Genomic DNA, 26,997 nt, shown 5'->3' with positions numbered 1-26,997 from the left:
TATTTGTACTATTTGACAGGTGTCTAAACCATGTTGCGGACATCCTCTTAACAACTTTCCATATCTTGTCCATGCCTCATATAGAGTTTCATTTGGCTTCTGTGTAAACGTAACAATTTCTGCTTGAAGTCTTACGGCTTTAGATGCAGGAAAGAATTGTTTAAGAAATTTGTCAACTAAAACATCCCATGTATCAATCGCCCCTTCAGGTAACGATTCCAACCAATCTTTGGCTACTCCCTTTAAAGTCCAGGGAAATAACATGAGATATATCTGTTCATCCTCCACTTCTCGGATTTTAAATAGTGTGCAGATCCTATTAAAGGTACGTAGATGTTCATTTGGATCTTCCTTCGGCGCACCACTAAATTGGCATTGATTAGTCACCATGTGTAGAATTTGTCCTTTGATTTCATAATCTGGCGCATTAATGTCTGGATGAGTAATTGCGTGACCTTGGCCAGTGCGTTTAGCTCTCATTCGGTCTTCCATACTTAAAGGTTCCAGATTCTCCATAATTGAATTTGTTGAATCGGAATCACTAGAGGATTCTGATTTAATGGTTCGTTCCTCAACAATCTCTGTTTGAATGATTGGTGGTTCCGGAGGAAAATTTAGTGGTTCAGGATCTACGAACCGTTCCTGAACATTCTCCGGATTCTCAATTGTGAGGTCGGGTTCAAAAAATGGATTATCGGAAATTTGAACTGAAGTACTTGGTCGACTGGATGACGATTCTAAAGAAAAATCAACGGCAGTTATATTTGCTAAATGTCTTGATCTAGTTACAGGTGGTGAACGTACAAAAGTTGGTGAACGTCTTGCTCGGTGCATTCACTGAATATCCTATTAGTTTTAAAAAGGAAAGAAAAATTATAATAAGTTATCCAATCAATAGACTTTTCTGATTTTGCCCACGTTTCGAATAGCCAAAAGATGCAGCAGAGGGGCAGGATTCGTTTGGTCTCAATATAATTGAGGACTGTGTGGCTCCAATAACCCGGTCCACGTACAAATCCAACTATTACTACGAACCAGAAAATTTTGATGTCTATTAATTTAACCACTCAAAATAAATTTTCGTAATTTTAAGAAATTTAGATAAGAAGTAGAATAAAAATCTATGTCCTAAAACTAGAATAGCGAGAAATAAGAAAGAAAAAGAGTTCGTCGAAAAAGGTCGAAAAAGAAAAATGGTTGAAAAATAAAAGGTGACGGAAAAATAAAAGAAACTTATAAAACTTAAAAATACTTGACTAACCTAACCTTATTACTACAACTAACTTAAAATTATAATCGCAAATTGAAATTACTAATTGGAATGATAATTGATACATAGGTAAAAGTCGTCTAAAAATATTAAAGCTTACAAGAAAAACTAAATCCCAAATGGAAATAACTTAAAAAAAAAAAAACTAAAACTTAAAAAGGCGTCGCAAAATTCTAAAGCACTTAAATCTTAGTCTAAAGAAAAAGCACTTAAGGGTTTTTACGGCAAATCCTAAAAATCTAGAAATAAAAATAAATATGGCAAAGACTATGAATTAAAACTAAATATGAGCGAAAAATACAAATATTACGCTAAAAGAGTACAAAATATAAAATTATACTAAAAATTGTAAAAAGTATAATTTTTATAAAAATATTATTTTTATATTATTTATTTTATAAAAATATTAATTTTAAAATTTAATTAAACTAAATAAACTAAATATATAAATTAAATAATAAAACTAAACTTAATAAATATTAAATATAAAACTAAATAGGGTTTTATAATTATAATAATAAATAATACCCGTAATTAATGCTGATTCAGGGCTACAGTTGGCGTGTCAGCAGGGCTCATGCGATCGCATGAGTCCTCAGTTGCCCAGCCATGCGATCGCATGGTCTAGGGTTTCGGGCCATAGAGTGGGCTGCTACAGTGTTCGGGCCGAATTAATTATATTTTTTTTTTCTGTTTTTGCTGTAAAATATAAAATATATTTATTAATTAAATAAAACTTATATTTTTACAAACTAAAAAAAATAGAAATAAATAAACTTTATAAAACTTAAATATTTATCAAACTCCTAAAAATATTTATATTTTTGTTTTTCTTTTTATATTTTCGAATATTTAAAACGTATTTTTTTAAAAACGAATTTTAATAAAAGTAAACTAAAAATCTTTTTTTTTTTATATTAGCGTTGCGCTTCCAGCGTTTAAGAGTCTCCCCGGCAGCGGCGCCAAAAATACTTGATGCAGTAGCGGAGTGGTATAAAATACTATTAAATTTTACAAGAAATACTATTAAATACGATACAATTTTACACAAGATATTTATTTATTTATAGAATGGATATACTTAAACCTTGCTACAACACTTATAGGCAGTGTACCTAATCGTACAGTAGTGTAGTTTTTAGTAAGTCCGGTTCGTTCCACAGGGAATCTTTTTAAACAAAGCTTAACGCTATATTAGTTTACTTTTATAAAAATACAAATATATATATATAAGTAATATTATTATTATAAAGGGGGGTTTTTATCGTTTAATGACCGGTTTGTCGATTTAAAACTTTAGTCGCAGTTAAAACCAAATGTAAAATAATAAATAAATACAAGACTTAATTTAAAGCGTAAAGTAAATAACGATAATGAAAATGCGTAAAATGAAAGTGCGATAAAATAAACTTGCGATAATTACAAAGTACAATAATTAAAAGTGCAATTAAATACAATAACAATAAAAATGCGATAATTAGAAGTGCAATTAAATATAAAATAAAGGAAATTAAATATGAAATAAAAGAATTATGCTTATTTAAACTTCCGTAATCATGATGTTTGACGTGTTGATTTTAGTTTTATGCCCATGGGTTAATTGTCCTTTATCCTGGATTATTTAATATGTCCGTCTGGTTTTTGTCCATAACAGTCCATCAGTCATAAATATAAAGTGCGAGTGTCCTCGTCAAATTATCCTTATACCCAAAGTTAAATATTCCAACTAATTGGGGACTTAAACTGTAACAAGATTTTAATACTTTGTTTAATAATTACACCAAGATGTCAACTGAGTGTAACCCAAGGTTTTAATATTTTGTTATCAATTATACTAAGTGTCCTTGTACATAATTTCACCCCTGTTTTAATTATTCTAGTGGCTATTAATCCATTCACGTATCCGGTTAAATGAACGATTATTCGTACATATAAATACCCCGCCCATCGTGTCCGATTGAGTGTATATGGTAATTTATAGGGACGCCCAATTGTAAATCTTTATATTAACATTAACAAACTATCATTTAGTTAAACAAATATAAAGCCCATTAATAGCCCATAGTCTAATTTCCACAAGTGTCGTTCTTTTGTCCAAACCCCAATTATGGTACAAAGCCCAATTACCCAATTTTAGTAATTAGCCCAACATCATGATTACTTCGTTTTAAATAAGCATAATAATAACTTAGCTACGAGACATTAATGTAAAAAGGTTGAACATAACTTACAATGATTAAAAATAGCGTAGCGTTACACGGACAGAATTTCGACTTACACCCTTACAATATTCGCTAACATACCCTTATTATTAGAATTATAATTAAAATTAAAATATAAATTATAAATATAAATATATCGTATGAATGAGAGAAGAGAAAGATGGATTATTTTTGGTGCACCAAAGCTCGATTTTTATAGGCATGTGGGCTGGAACTGGGGCTCATGCGATTGCATGGATTTTTGCCTTCCAGCCATGCGATCGCATGGCCAGCTGGGGAGGCTCATTTTTGGTTGTTTTCTTCTGCCGACGGTTTTATAAATAATATAATATATTAAATAATTATAAGAATTATTTAAATATTATATTATATTTATGTGCATAGTTGACTTGTAATTTTTAGTCCGTTGCGTCGAGCGTTGAGAGTTGACTCTGGTCCCGGTTCCGGATTTTCGAACGTCCTTGCGTACAATTTAATATCTTGTACTTTGCGTTTTGAATCTTGTACTCTTGTAATTTCGAGACGTTTCTTATCAATAATTGGAACCTCTTTGATTGTATTTTGTACTTTTGAGCTTTTTGGTCGTTTGCGTCTTCAATTCGTCGAATCTGTCTTTTGTCTTCACCTTTTATTATTTAAACGAATATCACTTGTAAATAGAACAATTGCAACTAAAAGCTTGTCTTTCTTGAGGAATAATGCTATGAAATATATGTTCGTTTTTAGCAATATCAATAACATCATTCGATTCATATATATAAAACTATCTTATTCGATGGTTTAAACTCGTAATCACTAGAACATAGTTTAGTTAATTCTAAACTTGTTCGCAAACAAAAGTTAATCCTTCTAACTTGACTTTTAAAATTAACTACATACATGTTCTATATCTATATGATATGCTAACTTAATGATTTAAAACCTGGAAACACGAAAAACACCGTAAAACCAGATTTACGCCGTCGTAGTAACACCGCGGGCTGTTTTGGGTTAGTTAATTAAAAACTATAATAAACTTTGATTTAAAAGTTGTTATTCTGAGAAAATGATTTTTATTATGAACATGAAACTATATCCAAAAATTATGGTTAAACTCAAAGTGGAAGTATGTTTTCTAAAATGGTCATCTAGACGTCGTTCTTTCGACTGAAATGACTACCTTTACAAAAACGACTTGTAACTTATTTTTCCGACTATAAACCTATACTTTTTCTGTTTAGATTCATAAAATACAGTTCAATATGAAATCATAGCAATTTGATTCACTCAAAACGGATTTAAAATGAAGAAGTTATGGGTAAAACAAGATTGGATAATTTTTCTCATTTTAGCTACGTGAAAATTGGTAACAAATCTATTCCAACCATAACTTAATCAACTTGTATTGTATATTATGTAATCTTGATATACCATAGACACGTATACAATGTTTCGACCTATCATGTCGACACATCTATATATATTTCGGAACAACCATAGACACTCTATATGTGAATGTTGGAGTTAGCTATACAGGGTTGAGGTTGATTCCAAAATATATATAGTTTGAGTTGTGATCAATACTGAGATACGTATACACTGGGTCGTGGATTGATTCAAGATAATATTTATCGATTTATTTCTGTACATCTAACTGTGGACAACTAGTTGTAGGTTACTAACGAGGACAGCTGACTTAATAAACTTAAAACATCAAAATATATTAAAAGTGTTGTAAATATATTTTAAACATACTTTGATATATATGTATATATTGTTATAGGTTCGTGAATCAACCAGTGGCCAAGTCTTACTTCCCGACGAAATAAAAATCTGTGAAAGTGAGTTATAGTCCCACTTTTAAAATCTAATATTTTTGGGATGAGAATACATGCAGGTTTTATAAATGATTTACAAAATAGACACAAGTACGTGAAACTACATTCTATGGTTGAATTATCGAAATCGAATATGCCCCTTTTTATTAAGTCTGGTAATCTAAGAATTAGGGAACAGACACCCTAATTGACGCGAATCCTAAAGATAGATCTATTGGGTCTAACAAACCCCATCCAAAGTACCGGATGCTTTAGTACTTCGAAATTTATATCATATCCGAAGGGTGTCCCGGAATGATGAGGATATTCTTATATATATGCATCTTGTTAATGTCGGTTACCAGGTGTTCTCCATATGAATGATTTTTATCTCTATGTATGGGATGTGTATTGAAATATGAAATCTTGTGGTCTATTGTTACGATTTGATACATATAGGTTAAACCTATAACTCACCAACATTTTTGTTGACGTTTAAAGCATGTTTATTCTCAGGTGAATACTAAGAGCTTCCGCTGTTGCATACTAAAATAAGGACAAGATTTGGAGTCCATGTTTGTATGATATTGTGTAAAAACTGCATTCAAGAAACTGATTTCGATGTAACATATTTGTATTGTAAACCATTATGTAATGGTCGTGTGTAAACAGGATATTTTAGATTATCATTATTCGATAATCTACGTAAAGCTTTTAAACCTTTATTTATGAAATAAAGGTTATGGTTTGTTTTAAAAAATGAATGCAGTCTTTGAAAAACGTCTCATATAGAGGTCAAAACCTCGCAACGAAATCAATTAATATGGAACGTTTTTAATCAATAAGAACGGGACATTTCAGTTGGTATCCGAGCGTTGGTCTTAGAGAACCAGAAAATTTGCATTAGTGTGTCTTATCGAGTTTGTTAGGATGCATTAGTGAGTCTGGACTTCGACCGTGTTTTCTTTAAAAATGATTGCTTAACATTTTTGTTGTAAACTATATATTTTTAACATATGAATATTATGTGATATATTAATCTCTTAACGTGTTTGATATTATGTGATAGATGTCTACCTCTAGAACAAGTCTCATTGACTCACCTAATAATAATGAAGAGTCAAATGTAAATTGGAATGATTCGTGGACTTATTCACAAGTTCCCGAAGAGGAACCGGAAGAAGAGTCGGAACCGGAAGAAGAATCGGAACCGGAAGAAGAATCGGAACCGGAAGAAGAAATAGAACCGATGTGGAAAATAATAAAACGGTTAAGTAAAAGAGAATCCTCAACCAACCGATCAAGGTTAATTATGGTCAATGGTGTTTCCGCCAAGGAAGCAAAATATTGGGAGGATTACCAATTCTCCGATGAATCGGATTCCGACGAGAATTCCGATGATGTTATAGAAATTACCCCAACTGAATTTAAAAAGGCAAAAGAAAATAATAAGGGAAAGGGCATAAAAATAGAAAAATCTAATTCCAACCCCGATGAACTTTATATGTATCGTCAACCCCCGAAGTCCTTAAGTTGTAACAATGACCCGGGAACCTCTAAACCACCAGGTTTTTCTAAACCAATGTGGACAACGACGGATCGTATTAGGGGAACATCATATATCCCTAGAAACTTGGCAAAACGAACCAAAACCGAACAAGAAGAAACGAGCGAGTCGGAATAAGATAGTTGTATTCGTGTGGTGTAATATATGTAATATAGTGTGCTTATGCTTTATGATATATGTAAAAATTGCTTGTATTAATAAGTATTTTTTATGAATCTAACTCTTTTCTATTTTACAGTATAAAAACACAAAATGGATAGACAACCCAATATTTTAAGAGACCTACCCGGAGACATGATTGATGAAATCTTGTCTAGAGTCGGTCAGAATTCCTCGGCACAACTATTTAAGGCGAGATCAGTTTGTAAGACATTCGAAGAACGTTCCAAGAATGCCTTGGTTTATAAAAGGCTTTCGTTCGAAAGATGGGGGATATCACATTGGGAAATCCATAAGTTACGATGTGTTTACTTTGACGCATATATTGCGGGGAACCCAAATGCTATTTTACGCAACGGGTTAAGAAATTATTTTGACTCAGTATATCCGAATATAGGACTTCGTGATTTAGAAAAAGCGGCTAACATGCAACATAAAGAAGCATGTTATGCTTACGGGTTAGTAATGTTCGCTTCTCACCAAAGTGAGAACAAGAACATCGGGCTACAACTATTAAACAAAACGTTCCCACAAGTGACGGAGTCGGTAATTGGGGTAAGAAATGAGGTTTTTAGGTTATTACGAGACTGTTGGTCATTACGTAACCCTCGTCCCTTTGACGACGTTACAACACGCTGTCTTATCAACGGCCATAACGGTTATGTTCCACAAGACCAAGGATGGGAAGTAGTCCTAATAAAACCAGAATGCATGACTTGTTTCTGGACGTATGAATTACGTGTCTTTATTGCCTTTGCTGAACGACTTGTGTACTAGCTAGAATTATCTTCACAACTATCTTGTATCAAAGTTATTGTGTGCTATATTTCATGCTTTATGTAAAATAAGCGGTATTGTAAGTTTGTAAAATATTGTATAAAAGTTTGAACGCGAAATATTATTACAATCAGTTTTTCATATAGAATTGTAGTAGTTGAATTGTATATTAGCTACTAAGTATGAACTTAACGGGTAGGTACTACCCGAATTTAAACTTATAAAACGCTAATATGAAGAAAAAGCTTTTATAAATGAGTTCATATTATGCTACGAAATACTATTAACTACTCTTAATATTCTGTATGATTAACTTGTTCCATTTGACTATTTTGAAGGAAATGGCACCGACTACTCGACACACCGTGAATATGAATGAAGAGGAATTCCGTACTTTTCTAGCTTCAAACATAGCCGCAGTACAGGCTGCGCTACATACCAACAATAACCTTGGATCTGGCAGTACAGGAAATCGTGTAGGATGCACCTACAAAGAATTCACTGCCTGCAAACCTTTGGAATTTGATGGAACCGAAGGACCGATCGGATTGAAACGGTGGACCGAGAAAGGTCGAATCGGTGTTTGCCATAAGTAAGTGTACTGAAGAGGACAAAGTGAAGTACGCTACGCATACCTTCACAGGTTCTGCGTTAACATGGTGGAATACCTATCTAGAGCAAGTAGGACAAGATGATGCGTACGCACTACCGTGGTCAGCATTCAAGCACTTGATGAACGAGAAGTACCGTCCCAGAACCGAGGTCAATAAGCTCAAGACAGAACTTAGAGGGTTACGAACCCAAGGATTTGATATTACCACGTACGAAAGACGATTCACAGAATTGTGCCTATTGTGTCCGGGAGCATTCGAAGATGAGGAAAAGAAGATCGACGCGTTTGTGAAAGGATTGCCGGAAAGAATCCAAGAAAATATAAGTTCACACGAGCCCGCCTCCATACAACAGGCATGTAGAATGGCTCACAAACTAGTGAACCAGATTGAAGAAAGAATTAAAGAACAGACTGCTGAAGAGGCCAATGTGAAGCAAGTCAAAAGAAAGTGGGAGGAAAACGGTGATAAGAATCACCAATACAACAACAACAGCAATTACAACAATAATCGCAACAATTATCCCAACAATCGTAACATCAATCGCAACTACAACAAACGGCCCAACAACAACAACAACAACAACAACAACAACAGTAACTACAACAATCATCCCAACAACAATAATAACCGCAACAACAACAACAATCAGAAGAAGCTATGCCAAAGGTGTGAAAAGTATCACTCGGGGTTCTGCACCAAATTTTGCAACAAGTGTAAAAGAAATGGTCATAGCACGGCGAAGTGTGAGGTCTACGGACCAGGGGTTAATAGAACGAAAGGAACAAATGGTGTCGGAACGAGTAATGGCGGAGCAAGTAGTGTCGGAGCAAGTTATGCCAATGTAGTTTGTTATAAATGTGGAAAACCGGGCCACATTATTAGAAATTGCCCGAACCAGGAGAACACGAATGGACAAGGCCGCTGAAGAGTTTTCAATATTAATGCTGTAGAGGCACAGGAAGACCCGGAGCTTGTTACGGGTACGTTTCTTATTGACAATAAATCTGCTTACGTTTTATTTGATTCGGGTGCGGATAGAAGCTATATGAGTAGAGATTTTTGTGCTAAATTAAGTTGTCTATTGACGCCTTTGGATAGTAAATTTTTACTCGAATTAGCAAATGGTAAATTAATTTCAGCAGATAATATATGTCGGAATCGAGAAATTAAACTGGTTAGCGAAACATTTAAGATTGATTTGATACCAGTAGAGTTAGGGAGTTTTGATGTGATAATCGGTATGGACTGGTTGAAAGAAGTGAAAGCAGAGATCGTTTGTTACAAAAATGCAATTCGCATTATACGAGAAAAAGGAAAACCCTTAATGGTGTACGGAGAAAATGGCAACACGAAGCTACATATTATTAGTAATTTGAAGGCACAAAAACTAATAAGAAAAGGTTGCTATGCTGTTCTAGCACACGTCGAGAAAGTACAAACTGAAGAAAAGAGCATCAATGATGTTCCCATTGCAAAAGAATTTCCCGATGTATTTCCGAAAGAATTACCGGGATTACCCCCACAGCGATCCGTTGAATTTCAAATAGATCTTGTACCAGGAGCTGCACCAATAGCTCGTGCTCCTTACAGACTCGCACCCAGCGAGATGAAAGAACTGCAAAGCCAATTACAAGAACTTTTAGAGCGTGGTTTCATTCGACCAAGCATATCACCGTGGGGAGCTCCTGTTTTGTTTGTCAAGAAGAAAGATGGTACATTCAGGTTGTGTATCGACTACCGAGAGTTGAACAAACTTACCATCAAGAACCGCTACCCACTACCGAGAATCGACGACTTATTTGATCAACTACAAGGCTCGTCTGTTTATTCAAAGATTGACTTACGTTTCGGGTATCATCAAATGCGGGTGAAAGAAGATGATATTCCAAAGACTGCTTTCAGAACACGTTACGGTCATTACGAGTTTATGGTCATGCCGTTTGGTTTAACTAATGCACCAGCTGTGTTCATGGACCTTATGAACCGAGTGTGTGGACCATACCTTGACAAGTTTGTCATTGTTTTCATTGATGACATACTTATTTACTCAAAGAATGACCAAGAACACGGTGAACATTTGAGAAAGGTGTTAGAAGTATTGAGGAAGGAAGAATTGTACGCTAAGTTTTCAAAGTGTGCATTTTGGTTGGAAGAAGTTCAATTCCTCGGTCACATAGTGAACAAAGAAGGTATTAAGGTGGATCCGGCAAAGATAGAAACTGTTGAAAAGTAGGAAACCCTGAAAACTCCGAAACACATACGCCAGTTTTTAGGACTAGCTGGTTACTACAGAAGGTTCATCCAAGACTTTTCCAGAATAGCAAAACCCTTGACTGCATTAACGCATAAAGGGAAGAAATTTGAATGGAATGATGAACAAGAGAAAGCGTTTCAGTTATTGAAGAAAAAGCTAACTACGACACCTATATTGTCATTGCCTGAAGGGAATGATGATTTTGTGATTTATTGTGACGCATCAAAGCAAGGTCTCGGTTGTGTATTAATGCAACGAACGAAGGTGATTGTTTATGCGTCTAGACAATTGAAGATTCACGAACAAAATTATATGACGCATGATTTGGAATTAGGCGCGGTTGTTTTTGCATTAAAGACTTGGAGGCACTACTTATATGGGGTCAAAAGTATTATATATACCGACCACAAAAGTCTTCAACACATATTTAATCAGAAACAACTGAATATGAGGCAGCGTAGGTGGATTGAATTATTGAATGATTATGACTTTGAGATTCGTTACCACCCGGGGAAGGCAAATGTGGTAGCCGATGCCTTGAGCAGGAAGGACAGAGAACCCATTCGAGTAAAATCTATGAATATAATGATTCATAATAACCTTAATACTCAAATAAAGGAGGCGCAACAAGGAGTTTTAAAAGAGGGAAATTTAAAGGATGAAATACCCAAAGGATCGGAGAAACATCTTAATATTCGGGAAGACGGAACCCGGTATAGGGCTGAAAGGATTTGGGTACCAAAATTTGGAGATATGAGAGAAATGGTACTTAGAGAAGCTCATAAAACCAGATACTCAATACATCCTGGAACGGGGAAGATGTACAAGGATCTCAGGAAATATTTTTGGTGGCCGGGTATGAAAGCCGATGTTGCTAAATACGTGGGAGAATGTTTGACGTGTTCTAAGGTCAAAGCTGAGCATCAGAAACTATCAGGTCTACTTCAACAACCCGAAATCCCGGAATGGAAATGGGAAAACATTACCATGGATTTCATCACTAAATTGCTAAGGACTGCAAGTGGTTTTGATACTATTTGGGTAATAGTTGATCGTCTCACCAAATCAGCACATTTCCTGCCAATAAGAGAAGATGACAAGATGGAGAAGTTAGCACGACTGTATTTGAAGGAAGTCGTCTCCAGACATGGAATACCAATCTCTATTATCTCTGATAGGGATGGCAGATTTATTTCAAGATTCTGGCAGACATTACAGCAAGCATTAGGAACTCGTCTAGACATGAGTACTGCCTATCATCCACAAACTGATGGTCAGAGCGAAAGGACGATACAAACGCTTGAAGACATGCTACGAGCATGTGTTATTGATTTCGGAAACAGTTGGGATCGACATCTACCGTTAGCAGAATTTTCCTACAACAACAGCTACCATTCAAGCATTGAGATGGCACCGTTTAAAGCACTTTATGGTAGAAAGTGCAGGTCTCCGATTTGCTGGAGTGAAGTGGGGGATAGACAGATTACGGGTCCGGAGATTATACAAGAAACTACCGAGAAGATCATCCAAATTCAACAACGGTTGAAAACCGCCCAAAGTCGAAAAAAGAGCTACGCTGACATTAAAAGAAAAGATATAGAATTTGAAATTGGAGAGATGGTCATGCTTAAAGTTGCACCTTGGAAAGGCGTTGTTCGATTTGGTAAACGAGGGAAATTAAATCCAAGGTATATTGGACCGTTCAAGATTATTGATCGTGTCGGATCAGTAGCTTACCGACTTGAGTTACCTCAACAACTCGCGGCTGTACATAACACTTTCCACGTCTCGAATTTGAAGAAATGTTTTGCTAAAGAAGATCTCACTATTCCGTTAGATGAAATCCAAATCAACGAAAAACTCCAATTCATCGAAGAACCCGTCGAAATAATGGATCGTGAGGTTAAAAGACTTAAGCAAAACAAGATACCAATTGTTAAGGTTCGATGGAATGCTCGTAGAGGACCCGAGTTCACCTGGGAGCGTGAAGATCAGATGAAGAAGAAATACTCGCATCTATTTCCAGAAGATTCGTCAACACCTTCAACAGCTTAAAATTTCGGGACGAAATTTATTTAACGGGTAGGTACTGTAGTGACCCGAACTTTTCCATGTTTATATATATTAATTGAGATTGATATTTACATGATTAAATGTTTCCAACATGTTAAGCAATCAAACTTGTTAAGACTTGATTAATTGAAATATGTTTCATATAGACAATTGACCACCCAAGTTGACCGGCGATTCACGAACGTTAAAACTTGTAAAAACGACATGACGATATATATATGGATATACATATGGTTAACATGAGATTATGATAAGTAAGTATCTCCATAAGTATATTAACAATGAGTTATATACATATAAACAAGACTACTAACTTAAGGATTTCGAAACGAGACATATATGTAACGATTATCGTTGTAACGACATTTAAATGTATATATATCATATTAAGATATATTAATATATCATAATATCATGATAATATAATAATTTAACATCTCATTAGATATAATAAACAATGGGTTAACAACATTAATTGAGATCATTAACTTAAAGGTTTCAAAACAACACTTACATGTAACGACTAACGATGACTTAACGACTCAGTTAAAATGTATATACATGTAGTGTATTTAGATGTATTAAAATACTTTTGGAAGACTTCAAGACATATATCAAAACACTCATACTTAACGAAAATGGTTACAGTTACTTTTCCATTCTTTTCCTTCATCAAGAATTCTAGTCGTATTCTTACCCGTATTATACACAGCTTCAAAACTTACTTACTATGAGTATATACCAATAGGAACTAGCATGGGATTCCACTCTTGATTATGTCATGTATGACTAATCAATTTTAACTTCTACCATGAGCTAGTCAACTAACTAGAACTCCTTTTAACCCCACTCACCACTCACCAATTACCACTCATCATTCACTCCATTTCACTTTCAATTCTCTTTCTAATTCTCTCTCAACACACACACACACTATTATGAACGTATTTTTCCAGTAGTTAATCATCATCTTCATCAAAAATCACTTCAAGAATCAAGCTATAATCATCATAGGAAGAACACTTCAAGAACACTTCAAAAATCCCTTCAAGTTTACTAATTTACTTCCAAGCTTTCTAATCCATTCCAAGTAATCATCTAAGATCAAGAAACCTTTGTTATATACAGTAGGTTATCTTTCTTATTCAAGGTAATATTCATATTCAAACTTTGATTCAATTTCTATAACTATAAACTATCTTAATTCGAGTAAAAATCTTACTTGAACTTGTTTTTGTGTCATGATCCTACTTCAAGAAATTTCAAGTCATCCAAGATCCTTTGAAGCTAGATCATTTCTTGTCACTTCCAGTAGGTTTACCTACTAAACTTGAGGTAGTAATGATGTTCATAACATCATTCGATTCATATATATAAAACTATCTTATTCGAAGGTTTAAACTCGTAATCACTAGAACATAGTTTAGTTAATTCTAAACTTGTTCGCAAACAAAAGTTAATCCTTCTAACTTGACTTTTAAAATTAACTACACACATGTTCTATATCTATATGATATGCTAACTTAATGATTTAAAACCTGAAAACACGAAAAACACCGTAAAACCGGATTTACGCCGTCGTAGTAACACCGCGGGCTGTTTTGGGTTAGTTAATTAAAAACTATGATAAACTTTGATTTAAAAGTTGTTATTCTGAGAAAATGATTTTTATTATGAACATGAAACTGTATCCAAAAATTATGATTAAACTCAAAGTGGAAGTATGTTTTCTAAAATGGTCATCTAGACGTCGTTCTTTCGACTGAAATGACTACCTTTACAAAAACGACTTGTAACTTATTTTTCTGACTATAAACCTATACTTTTTCTGTTTAGATTCATAAAATAAAGTTCAATATGAAACCATAGCAATTTGATTCACTCAAAACGGATTTAAAATGAAGAAGTTATGGGTAAAACAAGATTGGATAATTTTTCTCATTTTAGCTACGTGAAAATTGGTAACAAATCTATTCCAACCATAACTTAATCAACTTGTATTGTATATTATGTAATCTTGAGATACCATAGACACGTATACAATGTTTCGACCTATCATGTCGACACATCTATATATATTTCGGAACAACCATAGACACTCTATATGTGAATGTTGGAGTTAGCTATACAGGGTTGAGGTTGATTCCAAAATATATATAGTTTGAGTTGTGATCAATACTGAGATACGTATACACTGGGTCGTGGATTGATTCAAGATAATATTTATCGATTTATTTCTGTACATCTAACTGTGGACAACTAGTTGTAGGTTACTAACGAGGACAGCTGACTTAATAAACTTAAAACATCAAAATATATTAAAAGTGTTGTAAATATATTTTAAACATACTTTGATATATATGTATATATTGTTATAGGTTCGTGAATCAACCAGTGGCCAAGTCTTACTTCCCGACGAAGTAAAAATCTGTGAAAGTGAGTTATAGTCCCACTTTTAAAATCTAATATTTTTGGGATGAGAATACATGCAGGTTTTATAAATGATTTACAAAATAGACACAAGTACGTGAAACTACATTCTATGGTTGAATTATCGAAATCGAATATGCCCCTTTTTATTAAGTCTGGTAATCTAAGAATTAGGGAACAGACACCCTAATTGACGCGAATCCTAAAGATAGATCTATTGGGCCTAACAAACCCCATCCAAAGTACCGGATGCTTTAGTACTTCGAAATTTATATCATATCCGAAGGGTGTCCCGGAATGATGGGGATATTCTTATATATATGCATCTTGTTAATGTCGGTTACCAGGTGTTCACCATATGAATGATTTTTATCTCTATGTATGGGATGTGTATTGAAATATGAAATCTTGTGGTCTATTGTTACGATTTGATACATATAGGTTAAACCTATAACTCACCAACATTTTTGTTGACGTTTAAAGCATGTTTATTCTCAGGTGAATACTAAGAGCTTCCGTTGTTGCATACTAAAATAAGGACAAGATTTGGAGTCCATGTTTGTATGATATTGTGTAAAAACTGCATTCAAGAAACTGATTTCGATGTAACATATTTGTATTGTAAACCATTATGTAATGGTCGTGTGTAAACAGGATATTTTATATTATCATTATTCGATAATCTACGTAAAGCTTTTAAACCTTTATTTATGAAATAAAGGTTATGGTTTATTTTAAAAAAATGAATGCAGTCTTTGAAAAACGTCTCATATAGAGGTCAAAATCTCGCAACGAAATCAATTAATATGGAACGTTTTTAATCAATAAGAACGGGACATTTCACGTCACACCAAGAGTTTATAGCTTCGATGCTATATATAATGCTCCCAAAGCCAAAACAATGAACTAACTAGATATCTTCAGTTTTAGTTTTCACTTGAATTTATAATGAAAAAATTTATTTCTATAGTTCAATGGATGTGATTAATTCAATGGATGTGAGACGTGTTCTTAAGATAAGAGTGCGTGGTTTATAAACCCATGCGCATGCGCAACGTGAAATGACTATTTGTAACCAAATTAAAATTAGAGGGTTGGGCAAAATTAAAAAGGAGAAAATTGCGCGGATAGTCCTTGTGATTTGTACCAGCCAGCATGGATAAACAAAGTTGGTGATTTGAGTGTGGATAGTCCTTGTGACTTAAAAGTGAAGCAATGATAGACAGTTCACTAACACTGTTAACTTTTTCCGTTAAAACTGAATCATGTGCCAAACATGTGAGGGTAAATTCATCATTTTGCGTACCTTCTACCCCATTTCATATCCTTCTATCATTCTTCATCTTTTTCATGCTTTTTTTTTTTAGATCTGTAATCTAAACCACATCTGCATTGTCTCAAAAATTAAACACTTAAAAAGACCAACATCTCTATTATGCAAGAATGCATAATAGAAGTATTAGTCAATTACCAGATTCAACATCAACCACAACAGTCCTCCGAGTTCTTCGAGATCTGTTTTTAGCCTAAACAAGAAACAAACAAATAATGTGAACCAGGTTAATGCTTATAAATAATAGAAGCAAGCAAAAAAAATGTACTTCTTCAAATGCTCTGGGAGATGATATAACAACAACATCATCATCATCATCATCTAGTTCCTCAACATCAATCGGTGCAGGTTGATTGGATCTTGCTGGCTGACGAACTTGACCACCATGAGCTATCGGAATAACAGGAACATTACCTTGACCACCCTGGGCCACTGAAACAGCGGGCCCACTCGCTACCTCTAGGTTCTCAACTACAAGAGGAACATTAAGATCCGGTACATCTTTCCTTCGTCTACCACCTCTGGCATACCTCACATATTGCCCTTGAGTGCTCATGTTCTGTTTTTCTTTTAGAAATTAAAAACACCTGAATCAAGTAGTCAAGATCATGTTCTGTTTCGCAATAAAAATTTGATAAATTCCATCTTATGTATATGCCATTTAATATAAACTTACAGTTACTACTAGTATGATATACAAAATAGAACTCAATTATGAAATATACTTTTAAAAATTCAGTTAAATTATAGCAAACCTCATAGTTGTTAAATCAAAAATTGTTTTTATATCTACTCAATTCTTTCAGGTCACAAATTAGTAAGCAGATTGTTAGGTAATTATAGTAAACCTCCACCAACCACCACAGATACAATCATAAACCCTATAGTTCAAATTTTAACTACAAAAGTCGAAATCAAACGCAATTAAAGAGCACACAACACACATAAGGTTATATGGTCCTAACATAAACCTAAAAAAGGGGAACTTTATCATCAATTAACCGATCACAGTGATGATCGAAAACTTGAATGAATCAACGAATTCAAAAAAAAATCAGTCAAATTTACAAATTTAAACCTCACCTGATGCGATTGAAGTAACAATCGAGAGCCTAAAACGATGAAATGACGAGATTGATTATAAGAGAAATTGAATTGAACTTTTCTACAGTGTCTAAGGTTTGTAAAAGAGAAAGAAATGGGGCTAATTTTTGAACTAAATAAAGCCAAAGCGGTTTGTAATATGTAAACGGGTCGGGTTGGTAGATGTAAAAAATATGCACGTCTCTCTCTTTAGATTACAGATCTGGAAAAAAAAAAAAGCATGAAAAAGATGAAGAATGATAGAAGGATATGAAATGGGGTAGAAGGTACGCAAAATGATGAATTTACCCTCACATGCTTGGCACATGATTCAGTTTTAACGAAAAAGGTTAACATTGTTAGTGAAGTAGGCTATCCTTGCTCCACTTTTAAGTCACAAGGACTATCCACACTCAAATCACCAACTTTGTCTATCCACGCTGGGTGCTACAAACCACAGGGACTATCCGCGCAATTTTCTCATTAAAAAGGTAATCAAAAGGGGGGTGAAATTTAACATAATGTAAAGACAGGGGGTAAGGTGACAAAATTGTGAAAAAGTTTAAAAGGGGGTGAAATTTAACATAATGTAAAGACCGAGAGGATAAGGTGACAAAATTGTGAAAAAGTTTCAAATGAATAGTTTTATTTTTTTGTCTTCTTGTGTTTTCTAATTGAATCTATAGATAATTAGCCAATAAACAAGTATGGTGATGATTAGCAAGCTTCTAAGATTGGATAGAAGAAAACTTCACACAATTGTCTCAAGAAATACAATCAAACCTTCTTCTCCAACTCCCTTTCATTCCAAAACATATAATCTCTCATTACTCGATCAAATTGCCATAAATCCATATGTGCCGATTGTTGCCATATACCCGAGCTCGAATGCTTATCAATCTTCCCGTGATAAGACACTCGAGCTGAAGAACTCTTTATCGAAAGTACTAACTCATTACTATCCTTTTGCAGGTAGAATGAAGAAAATCGGTCCTACCTTCATTGATTGTAACGACGAAGGTGTTGAGTTTATCGAAGCGTGCAACACCAGCACCCTGTCAGGTTTCCTCCAACAATCGGAGCACGAAGATCTTGATCAACTCTTCCCAGATGATCGTATATGGTTCAAAAAGAACATTAAAAGCTCTAATGATGACGAAAAGAGTATTAACGTCTGCCCATTGTCAGTTCAAGTTAACCATTTCACGTGTGGAGGGGTTGCAGTCGCAACTTCTTTACACCACACGATTGGAGACGGAAACAGCGCGTTGAATTTCATCAAACACTGGGCTGCAGTGACATCACACTCTCGAGATGTGACGTCACCCATCATTAATCCCCATTTTATCTCTTACCAACCTACAACCGTTAAGTTGCCAAAGAGTGACCAGTACATACCACCTAATGATGTTGTGTCAAAAAGTTTTGTTTTCTCGAATATGAAAATAAAGGAACTCCAGACCAAAGTGGCAACCATGACCATGAACACTAAACAACCTATCATAAACCCTACTCGAGCTGCAGTCGTATCATGGCTTCTGCATAAGTGTGTAGTAGCAGCTACCAGGAGGATATCGGGAAATGTTATAAAAACGAGCGTGATTATGCTAATAAATCTGAGAAACAAGTTAAAAGAGCCATTGCCTGCAACAAGCATAGGAAACCTTACCTTTCCGATAAGCAATCATCATGGTGATGTCATGCCAGATGACTTCATTAACCAACTAAGGAAAGAAAAACTCAAGTTTCAAAATATCAGAAATCTAGAAACTGCGTTAGGAACTGTAGCAGACATGATCTCTGATACTTTTATATTGGGGACGACACGAAGCATGGATACGAGTTATTTCTATTCGATTATCTGTGGGTTTTTTATGTATGATATTGATTTTGGGTGGGGAAAGCCTATAAAAGTAGCCGTTGGTGGAGCGTTTAAAAATTTAAGTATTTTGATGGACGCGTCTGATGGAAATGGCATCGAAGCGCTAGTTTCTTTGAATAAACAAGACATTAAGATAGTTGCAAACGACCCCGAGTTATTGGCCATTGGCTACTAGTCTGTTGTATTGTATTGTAATTTCTCGATTACCGCCTTTTGTGTTACTTTTATTATCTGCTACAATAAGTACATGCTACTTGGTTTGTAATTAACTCACATATAGCTTACTCTCATAGTTACTGTTGGAATGAAAACTATGAACTTACGAATTAGTTACAGAAAAGAAGAAAAGTACTTTGTGAGTTAACTAATATGCAATGTAATTGTTTGAGTTATAACCAAATCTCGTCTTTTAGAAATATGAAATCATATTGCAAACATAATTATTCTTGTTTAAGATCATAGTCAATAATTAGTATTGAGCTAAGTGTTAGAGAACAAGAAAAAGAAGTATCAACCCACTGTGAAGCGGGTTAAGCTTAATACAAATAATTCAAACAAAATTTTCGACATATATATTTTTTTTAGGTAAGCGAGGAAACCCTCCAATGAACGAGCACATTGGCTCCCCATAGAAAGTAAAACCTCCGAAAACCAAGCCCCCCGAGCTTATATATTCTTTGAGCTTATAGTAACCTCCTCTTTCTTATTCAACATGTTGGGTATCAGGAATAATAAGAGGAACAGCTTGTCAAAATATACAACCACAATTATAACAAGCCATCATACATGGCGACCACAAAATAAAGTCACAATTGACGATAAACACAAATGAAAACAACATATGTAATTAACCAAATAATCAGAGTTCATATTTATTTCGTAATAAAAAATAGTTAGAACATTTTTAAATATTCAATACATATCTATTAACCCATTTAATATTCAGACTTTAAAAGTACAGAGTATATTATATATTACTACATTAAAACACCATTTATACATTACAAAAAGTCGTAATATCCATCTATTATCTATTATTCTTTATAGATATCTATTATTTTTTGTAGTTACTTGTGCTGTTTCATACTGCTTAAGTGAGTTATCCCCGTCATGCTTTTCCTGATCACCTCAATGCTGAGTTTAAACACAAATTACAAAGATGTCAGAGAAATATAACCTAAAAATTGCGTAAAGAGCGTGTATGTATACATGAATGAGAGTATTACAACCACCATGGATTTTATCTCAAAATGACAAAATCCTTAGGGGCGTTTGGTTCGTGGGATATCGTGGGATTTGGAGGGATTTGCATTTCAAATCCCATGAAATTCCATGTTTGGTTGGAGGATTTGGTTCGTGGGATTTGCATTTCAAATCCCTTGAAATCTCATAGATGAAGGATTTGAAAATCCTTTGTATATATGAGGGATTTGAAATCCCATGTTCTATGATTTTACGTTTACGATTTACGTTTTGGGTTTCGGGTTCCTGTTTTGGGTTCGCTTTTCGGGTTCGCGTTTCGGGTACGCGTTTCGGGTTCGCGTTTCGGGTTCGCGTTTCGGGTTCGCGTTTCGGGTTCGCGTTTCGGGTTCGCGTTTAGGGTTCGCGTTTCGGGCTCGCGTTTCGGGTTACATTTCGGGTTCACGTTTCGGGTTCACGTTTCGGGTTCACATTTGGGATACGCGATTCAGGCTAGCATTTCGGGTTCGTGTTTCGGGTTCAAGTTTCTGGCTCGCGTTTCAGGTTCGCATTTCAGGGTCATGTTTCGGGATCGCGTTTCGGGTTCGCATTTCGGGTACGCGTTTCGGGTTTGCGTTTCGTTGTCCATTTCGGGTTCGTATATCGATTTCGGGTTCGCATTTCGGTTTCGGGTTGCGTATCACGGTCGCATTCTCGTTTTGGATTCATGTTTCGATTTCGAGTTTTTGTTTTCCGACCGCGTTCACGTTCGGGTTCGCATTACAAATTTTGAGATTTGAAAACCTCGAACCAAACAGAAGATAGGATTTCAAATCCCAGGATTTCAAATCCTGTGGGATTTCAAATCCCATGGGATTTCAAATCCTGGGAATTGAAATCCTGGAACCAAACGCCCCCTTAGACAAATATTTCATATCTAAAGTTATGAACAGCTTCAGTTCTTGCTTCCCACACTTGCCAACGTCGTACACAGACCAATCAGTTTCCATGCCGCGTCGAAACCATTCATTCTAACAGTCCAAAAGCGCACCAATAAATAGACTTCCCTATAACATATAAGATATAAGATATAAGACATCGACGTTTCAACGTGAAGCTGTTTATGTCTTCAAGATAAGGCATTTTCACAACAGTTGAATGTATGATCGAACTTTCTTTTGAAACTAAACTCCAACGTTCGATTTAGCTCTGCTAAGAGACTGATCGATTTTGCTCTACTAATAATTATAATAGTACTATGAGGCTCAGATTTTGTTAACAAATCAAGCAAAGAGGATCAATTTGTCATGGCTGCAAATTTACCGATCCGGTTGCAACGTGATATCACCATCCGTATCCGTATTGCCCCGCCAAGATACAGATGATCTCTACTTGCTCGAGTTCACTCAGACGCATTTATTCAAATTAATCATCACAGCCTCTTAAAATCAACCAAATATCCATCCATCAGACAGAAAGAATATAAGGTTGTATGCACATTCCATGTTATGTGACAGACATGTGAGGGTAATTTATGCTAAGGTGTTTGATTCTATTATATCCGAATATTGAACACCTCTAAAATCAAGGGTTGTTAAATTAAATCGAAAATCGTCAGCAACCAAACAAAGATTGATGTTTGATCAAATCAGAAGGGGGCAACAACCCTTAAAAACCATTTACATCCCTTCTGAATAATTTGTCTCATTTCAATTGCGTCTGAGTGATTTTGTAACTTATTTTGTTTAGTACGGAGTATTTATTTAAAACTCGAGAACAAAGCATAAATTTCGGGCCAGGGGCTCAGATCTGCAAATTATGGAAACGGATTAAGGGGATCAAACACCGCCATGGCTGCAAACGCAAAAATTTATCAATTCGGGTTGCCCCGCCAAGATACGGGCCGAATTTCACCCAGATCCGATATCCTTTTCAATACATGCTCGGAAAATAATTTGCAGAAAAAGGTAATCATCATAGCCTCAACATGTTGTATAAATAAATTAATAAATAAATAAATTGATAAATAAATAAATAAATATTACGGAGTATAATCTTAAGTATCTTTCAGGTCTCTGATTTCATTTGCTCCGCAAGCTTTGTTGATTTGATAGAAGTAGAGTATTAAAAAAATGGAGTGAAATCATGGGCTCAAACGCGCATCATTTACCGATTAACAAATCTGTATGGATGCTGACGTGGCAATAGAGAGGTGGCAACTACCCTTTTGAAACCTTCCCTCTCTTTCGTCGGAGCATCATTCAATACTTTCCGAGCGTTCCCCATTTTTAACCCTAATATCGGCAAGTATGTTTATATAGGATTCAGTTTTTTGCAATTTACCCCAGTTTTTGTGGTTATTTACATTTGAAGGACAAAATCACTCGTGAGCTGATTTTTTTTTTTTATTAACAAGAGTTAGAGGTCCGCGCGTTGCTGCTCTAAGGTTTATGTGACTTTAACGCAAGCTATCGATTTAGACGGCACATTTTACTTCATGTTTTTTTGTGCACACAAACTACAACAAAAAACAATTATAGTCTCCCAAAATGAAAGGACCCGTTCATATACATTATAAACGATTCACAATAGTTGATTACATCACGAGGTATTTAACCTCTATATGATACAATTTTACAAACATTTCATTCATTTTTAAAAGACAAACTTTCATTTCATCGAAAGTTGACGGCATGCATACCATTTCATAATATATCCAACTATAAATTGACTTAATAATAATCTTTGATGAACTCAATGACTCGAATGCAACGTTCTCGAAATATGCTATGAAAGACTCCAAGTAATATCTTGAAAATGAGCAAACGCACAGCGGAAGGTTTCTTTCAATCCTGAGAATAAACATGCTTTAAAGTGTCAACCAAAAGGTTGGTGAGTTCATTAGTTTATCATAATCATTCATTTTCATCATTTTAATAGACCACAAGATTTTCATTTCTCATAAATATACGTCTCATGCATAGAGACAAAAATAATCATTCATATGGTGAACACCTGGTAACCGACATTAACAAGATGCATATAAGAATATTCACTATCATTCCGGGAAATCCTTCGGACATGATAAAACAACATCGAAGTACTAAAGCATCTGGTACTTTGGATGGGGTTCGTTAGGCCCAATAGATCTATCTTTAGGATTCGCATCAATTAGGCGTGCACTAATTCTCAAAATTAGTGATGTTCCCTAATTCTTAGGTTACCAAGCAAAAAGGGGCATATTCTGAAATGTCCCGTTCATATTGATTATAAACGTTCCATATTAATTGATTTCGTCGCGAGGTTTTGACCTCTATATGAGACGTTTTTCAAAGACTGCATTCATTTTTAAAACAACCATAACCTTTATTTTATCGATAAAGGTTTAAAAAGCATTACGTAGATTATCAAATAATGATAATCTAAAATATACCGTTTACACACGACCATTACATAATGGTTTACAATAAGAATATATTACATCAAAAATAAGTTTCTTGAATGCAGTTTTTACATAATATCATACAAGCATGGACTCCAAATCTTGTCCTTATTTTAGTATGCAACAGCGGAAGCTCTTAATAATCACCTGAGAATAAACATGCTTAAAACGTCAACAAAAATGTTGGTGAGTTATAGGTTTAACCTATATATTATCAAATCATAATAATAGACCACAAGATTTCATATTTCAATATACATCCCATACATAGAGATAAAATTCATTCATATGGTGAACACCTGGTAACCGACATTAACAAGATGCATATAAGAATATTTCTATCATTCCGGGAAATCCTTCGGACATGATATAAACGAATTCGAAGTACTAAAGTATCCGGTACTTTGGATGGGGTTCGTTATGAAATGTCCCGTTCTTATTGATTAAAAACGTTCCATATTAATTGATTTCGTTGCGAGGTTTTGACCTCTATATGAGACGTTTTTCAAAGACTGCATTCATTTTTAAAACAAACCATAACCTTTATTTCATAAATAAAGGTTTAAAAAGCTTTACGTAGATTATCAAATAATGATAATCTAAAATATCCTGTTTACACACGACCATTACATAATGGTTTACAATACAAATATGTTACATCGAAATCAGTTTCTTGAATGCAGTTTTTACACAATATCATACAAACATGGACTCCAAATCTTGTCCTTATTTTAGTATGCAACAGCGGAAGCTCTTAGTATTCACCTGAGAATAAACATGCTTTAAACGTCAACAAAAATGTTGGTGAGTTATAGGTTTAACCTATATATATCAAATCGTAACAATAGACCACAAGATTTCATATTTTAATACACATCCCATACATAGAGATAAAAATCATTCATATGATGAACACCTGGTAACCGACATTAACAAGATGCATATATAAGAATATCCCCATCATTCCGGGACACCCTTCGGATATGATATAAATTTCGAAGTACTAAAGCATCCGGTACTTTGGATGGGGTTTGTTGGGCCCGATAGATCTATCTTTAGGATTCGCGTCAATTAGGGTGTCTGTTCCCTAATTCTTAGATTACCAGACTTAATAAAAAGGGGCATATTCGATTTCGATAATTCAACCATAGAATGTAGTTTCAAGTACTTGTGTCTATTTTGTAAATCATTTATAAAACCTGCATGTATTCTCATCCCAAAAATATTAGGTTTTAAAAGTGGGACTATAACTCACTTTCACAGATTTTTACTTCGTCGGGAAGTAAGACTTGACCACTGGTTGATTCACGAACCTATAACAATATATACATATATATCAAAGTATGTTCAAAATATATTTACAACACTTTTAATATATTTTGATGTTTTAAGTTTATTAAGTCAGCTATCCTCGTTAGTAACCTACAACTAGTTGTTTACAGTTAGATGTACAGAAATAAATCGATAAATATTATCTTGAATCAATCCACGACCCAGTGTATACGTATCTCAGTATTGATCACAACTCAAACTATATATATTTTGGAATCAACCTCAACCCTGTATAGCTAACTCCAACATTCACATATAGAGTGTCTATGGTTGTTCCGAAATATATATAGATGTGTCGACATGATAGGTCGAAACATTGTATACGTGTCTATGGTATCTCAAGATTACATAATATACAATACAAGTTGATTAAGTTATGGTTGGAATAGATTTGTTACCAATTTTCACGTAGCTAAAATGAGAAAAATTATCCAATCTTGTTTTACCCATAACTTCTTCATTTTAAATCCGCTTTGAGTGAATCAAATTGCTATGGTTTCATATTGAACTCTATTTTATGAATCTAAACAGAAAAAGTATAGGTTTATAGTCGAAAAAATAAGTTACAAGTCGTTTTTATAAAGGTAGTCATTTCAGTCGAAAGAACGACGTCTAGATGACTATTTTAGAAAACATACTTCCACTTTGAGTTTAACCATAATTTTTGGATATAGTTTCATGTTCATAATAAAAATCATTTTATCAGAATAACAACTTTTAAATCAAAGTTTATCATAGTTTTTAATTGACTAACCCAAAACAGCCCGCGGTGTTACTACGACGGCGTAAATCCGGTTTTACAATGTTTTTCGTGTTTTCAGGTTTTAAATCATTAAGTTAGCATATCATATAGATATAGAATATGTGTGTAGTTAATTTTAAAAGTCAAGTTAGAAGGATTAACTTTTGTTTGCGAACAAGTTTAGAATTAACTAAACTATGTTCTGATGATTACGAGTTTAAACCTTCGAATAAGATAGTTTTATATATATGAATCGAATGATGTTATGAACATCATTACTACCTCAAGTTTAGTAGGTAAACCTACTGGAAGTGACAAGAAATGATCTAGCTTCAAAGGATCTTGGATGGCTTGAAAGTTCTTGAAGTAGGATCATGACACAAAAACAAGTTCAAGTAAGATTTTTACTCGAATTAAGATAGTTTATAGTTATAGAAATTGAATCAAAGTTTGAATATGAATATTACCTTGAATAAGAAAGATAACCTACTGTATATAACAAAGGTTTCTTGATCTTAGATGATTACTTGGAATGGATTAGAAAGCTTGGAAGTAAATTAGTAAACTTGAAGGGATTTTTGAAGTGTTCTTGAAGTGTTCTTCCTATGATGATTATAGCTTGATTCTTGAAGTAATTTTTGATGAAGATGATGATTAACTACTGGAAAAATACGTTCATAATAGTGTGTGTGTGTTGAGAGAGAATTAGAAAGAGAATTGGAAGTGAAATGGAGTGAATGATGAGTGGTAATTGGTGAGTGGTGAGTGGGGTTAAAAGGAGTTCTAGTTAGTTGACTAGCTCATGGTAGAAGTTAAAATTGATTAGTCATACATGACATAAT

General features: G+C 34.4%; 2 protein-coding genes across 2 annotated transcripts; one reads left to right on the top strand and one right to left on the bottom strand.

Moving 5' to 3' along the window:
* Positions 1 to 16,256: 16,256 nt before the first annotated feature.
* Positions 16,257 to 17,784, bottom strand: LOC139898346 (uncharacterized). The gene is made up of 4 exons (XM_071881079.1): positions 17,579 to 17,784; positions 16,764 to 17,082; positions 16,634 to 16,688; positions 16,257 to 16,549 (listed from the first exon to the last, which is right to left on the bottom strand). Exons 2-4 carry the CDS (start codon positions 17,049 to 17,051, stop codon positions 16,539 to 16,541), a joined length of 354 nt encoding a protein of 117 aa, XP_071737180.1. The 5' UTR covers positions 17,052 to 17,082; positions 17,579 to 17,784; the 3' UTR covers positions 16,257 to 16,538.
* A 507-nt stretch (positions 17,785 to 18,291) lies between these two features.
* Positions 18,292 to 19,635, top strand: LOC139901896 (epi-neemfruitin B synthase L1AT-like). The gene has a single exon (XM_071884564.1). The coding sequence runs from the start codon at positions 18,292 to 18,294 to the stop codon at positions 19,633 to 19,635; it is 1,344 nt and encodes a 447-aa protein (XP_071740665.1).
* Positions 19,636 to 26,997: the final 7,362 nt, after the last annotated feature.

The sequence above is a fragment of the Rutidosis leptorrhynchoides genome, chromosome 3 (genome assembly GCF_046630445.1).
Source record: "Rutidosis leptorrhynchoides isolate AG116_Rl617_1_P2 chromosome 3, CSIRO_AGI_Rlap_v1, whole genome shotgun sequence".
Lineage (NCBI taxonomy): Eukaryota > Viridiplantae > Streptophyta > Magnoliopsida > Asterales > Asteraceae > Rutidosis > Rutidosis leptorrhynchoides.
The sequence above is the reverse complement of the archived record's forward strand: the minus strand, read 5'-3'. Positions and strand labels throughout refer to the sequence as shown.

Bases quoted from the DNA above. Each gene is read 5' to 3' on its own strand.
- LOC139901896 (XM_071884564.1), top strand. From the start codon at position 18,292: ATGATTAGCAAGCTTCTAAGATTGGATAGAAGAAAACTTCACACAATT.
- LOC139898346 (XM_071881079.1), bottom strand. From the start codon at position 17,051: ATGAGCACTCAAGGGCAATATGTGAGGTATGCCAGAGGTGGTAGACGA. The intron at 16,689-16,763 runs GTACATTTTTTT...TTTCTTGTTTAG, and splicing joins CTCCCAGAGCATTTGAAGAA to GCTAAAAACAGATCTCGAAG.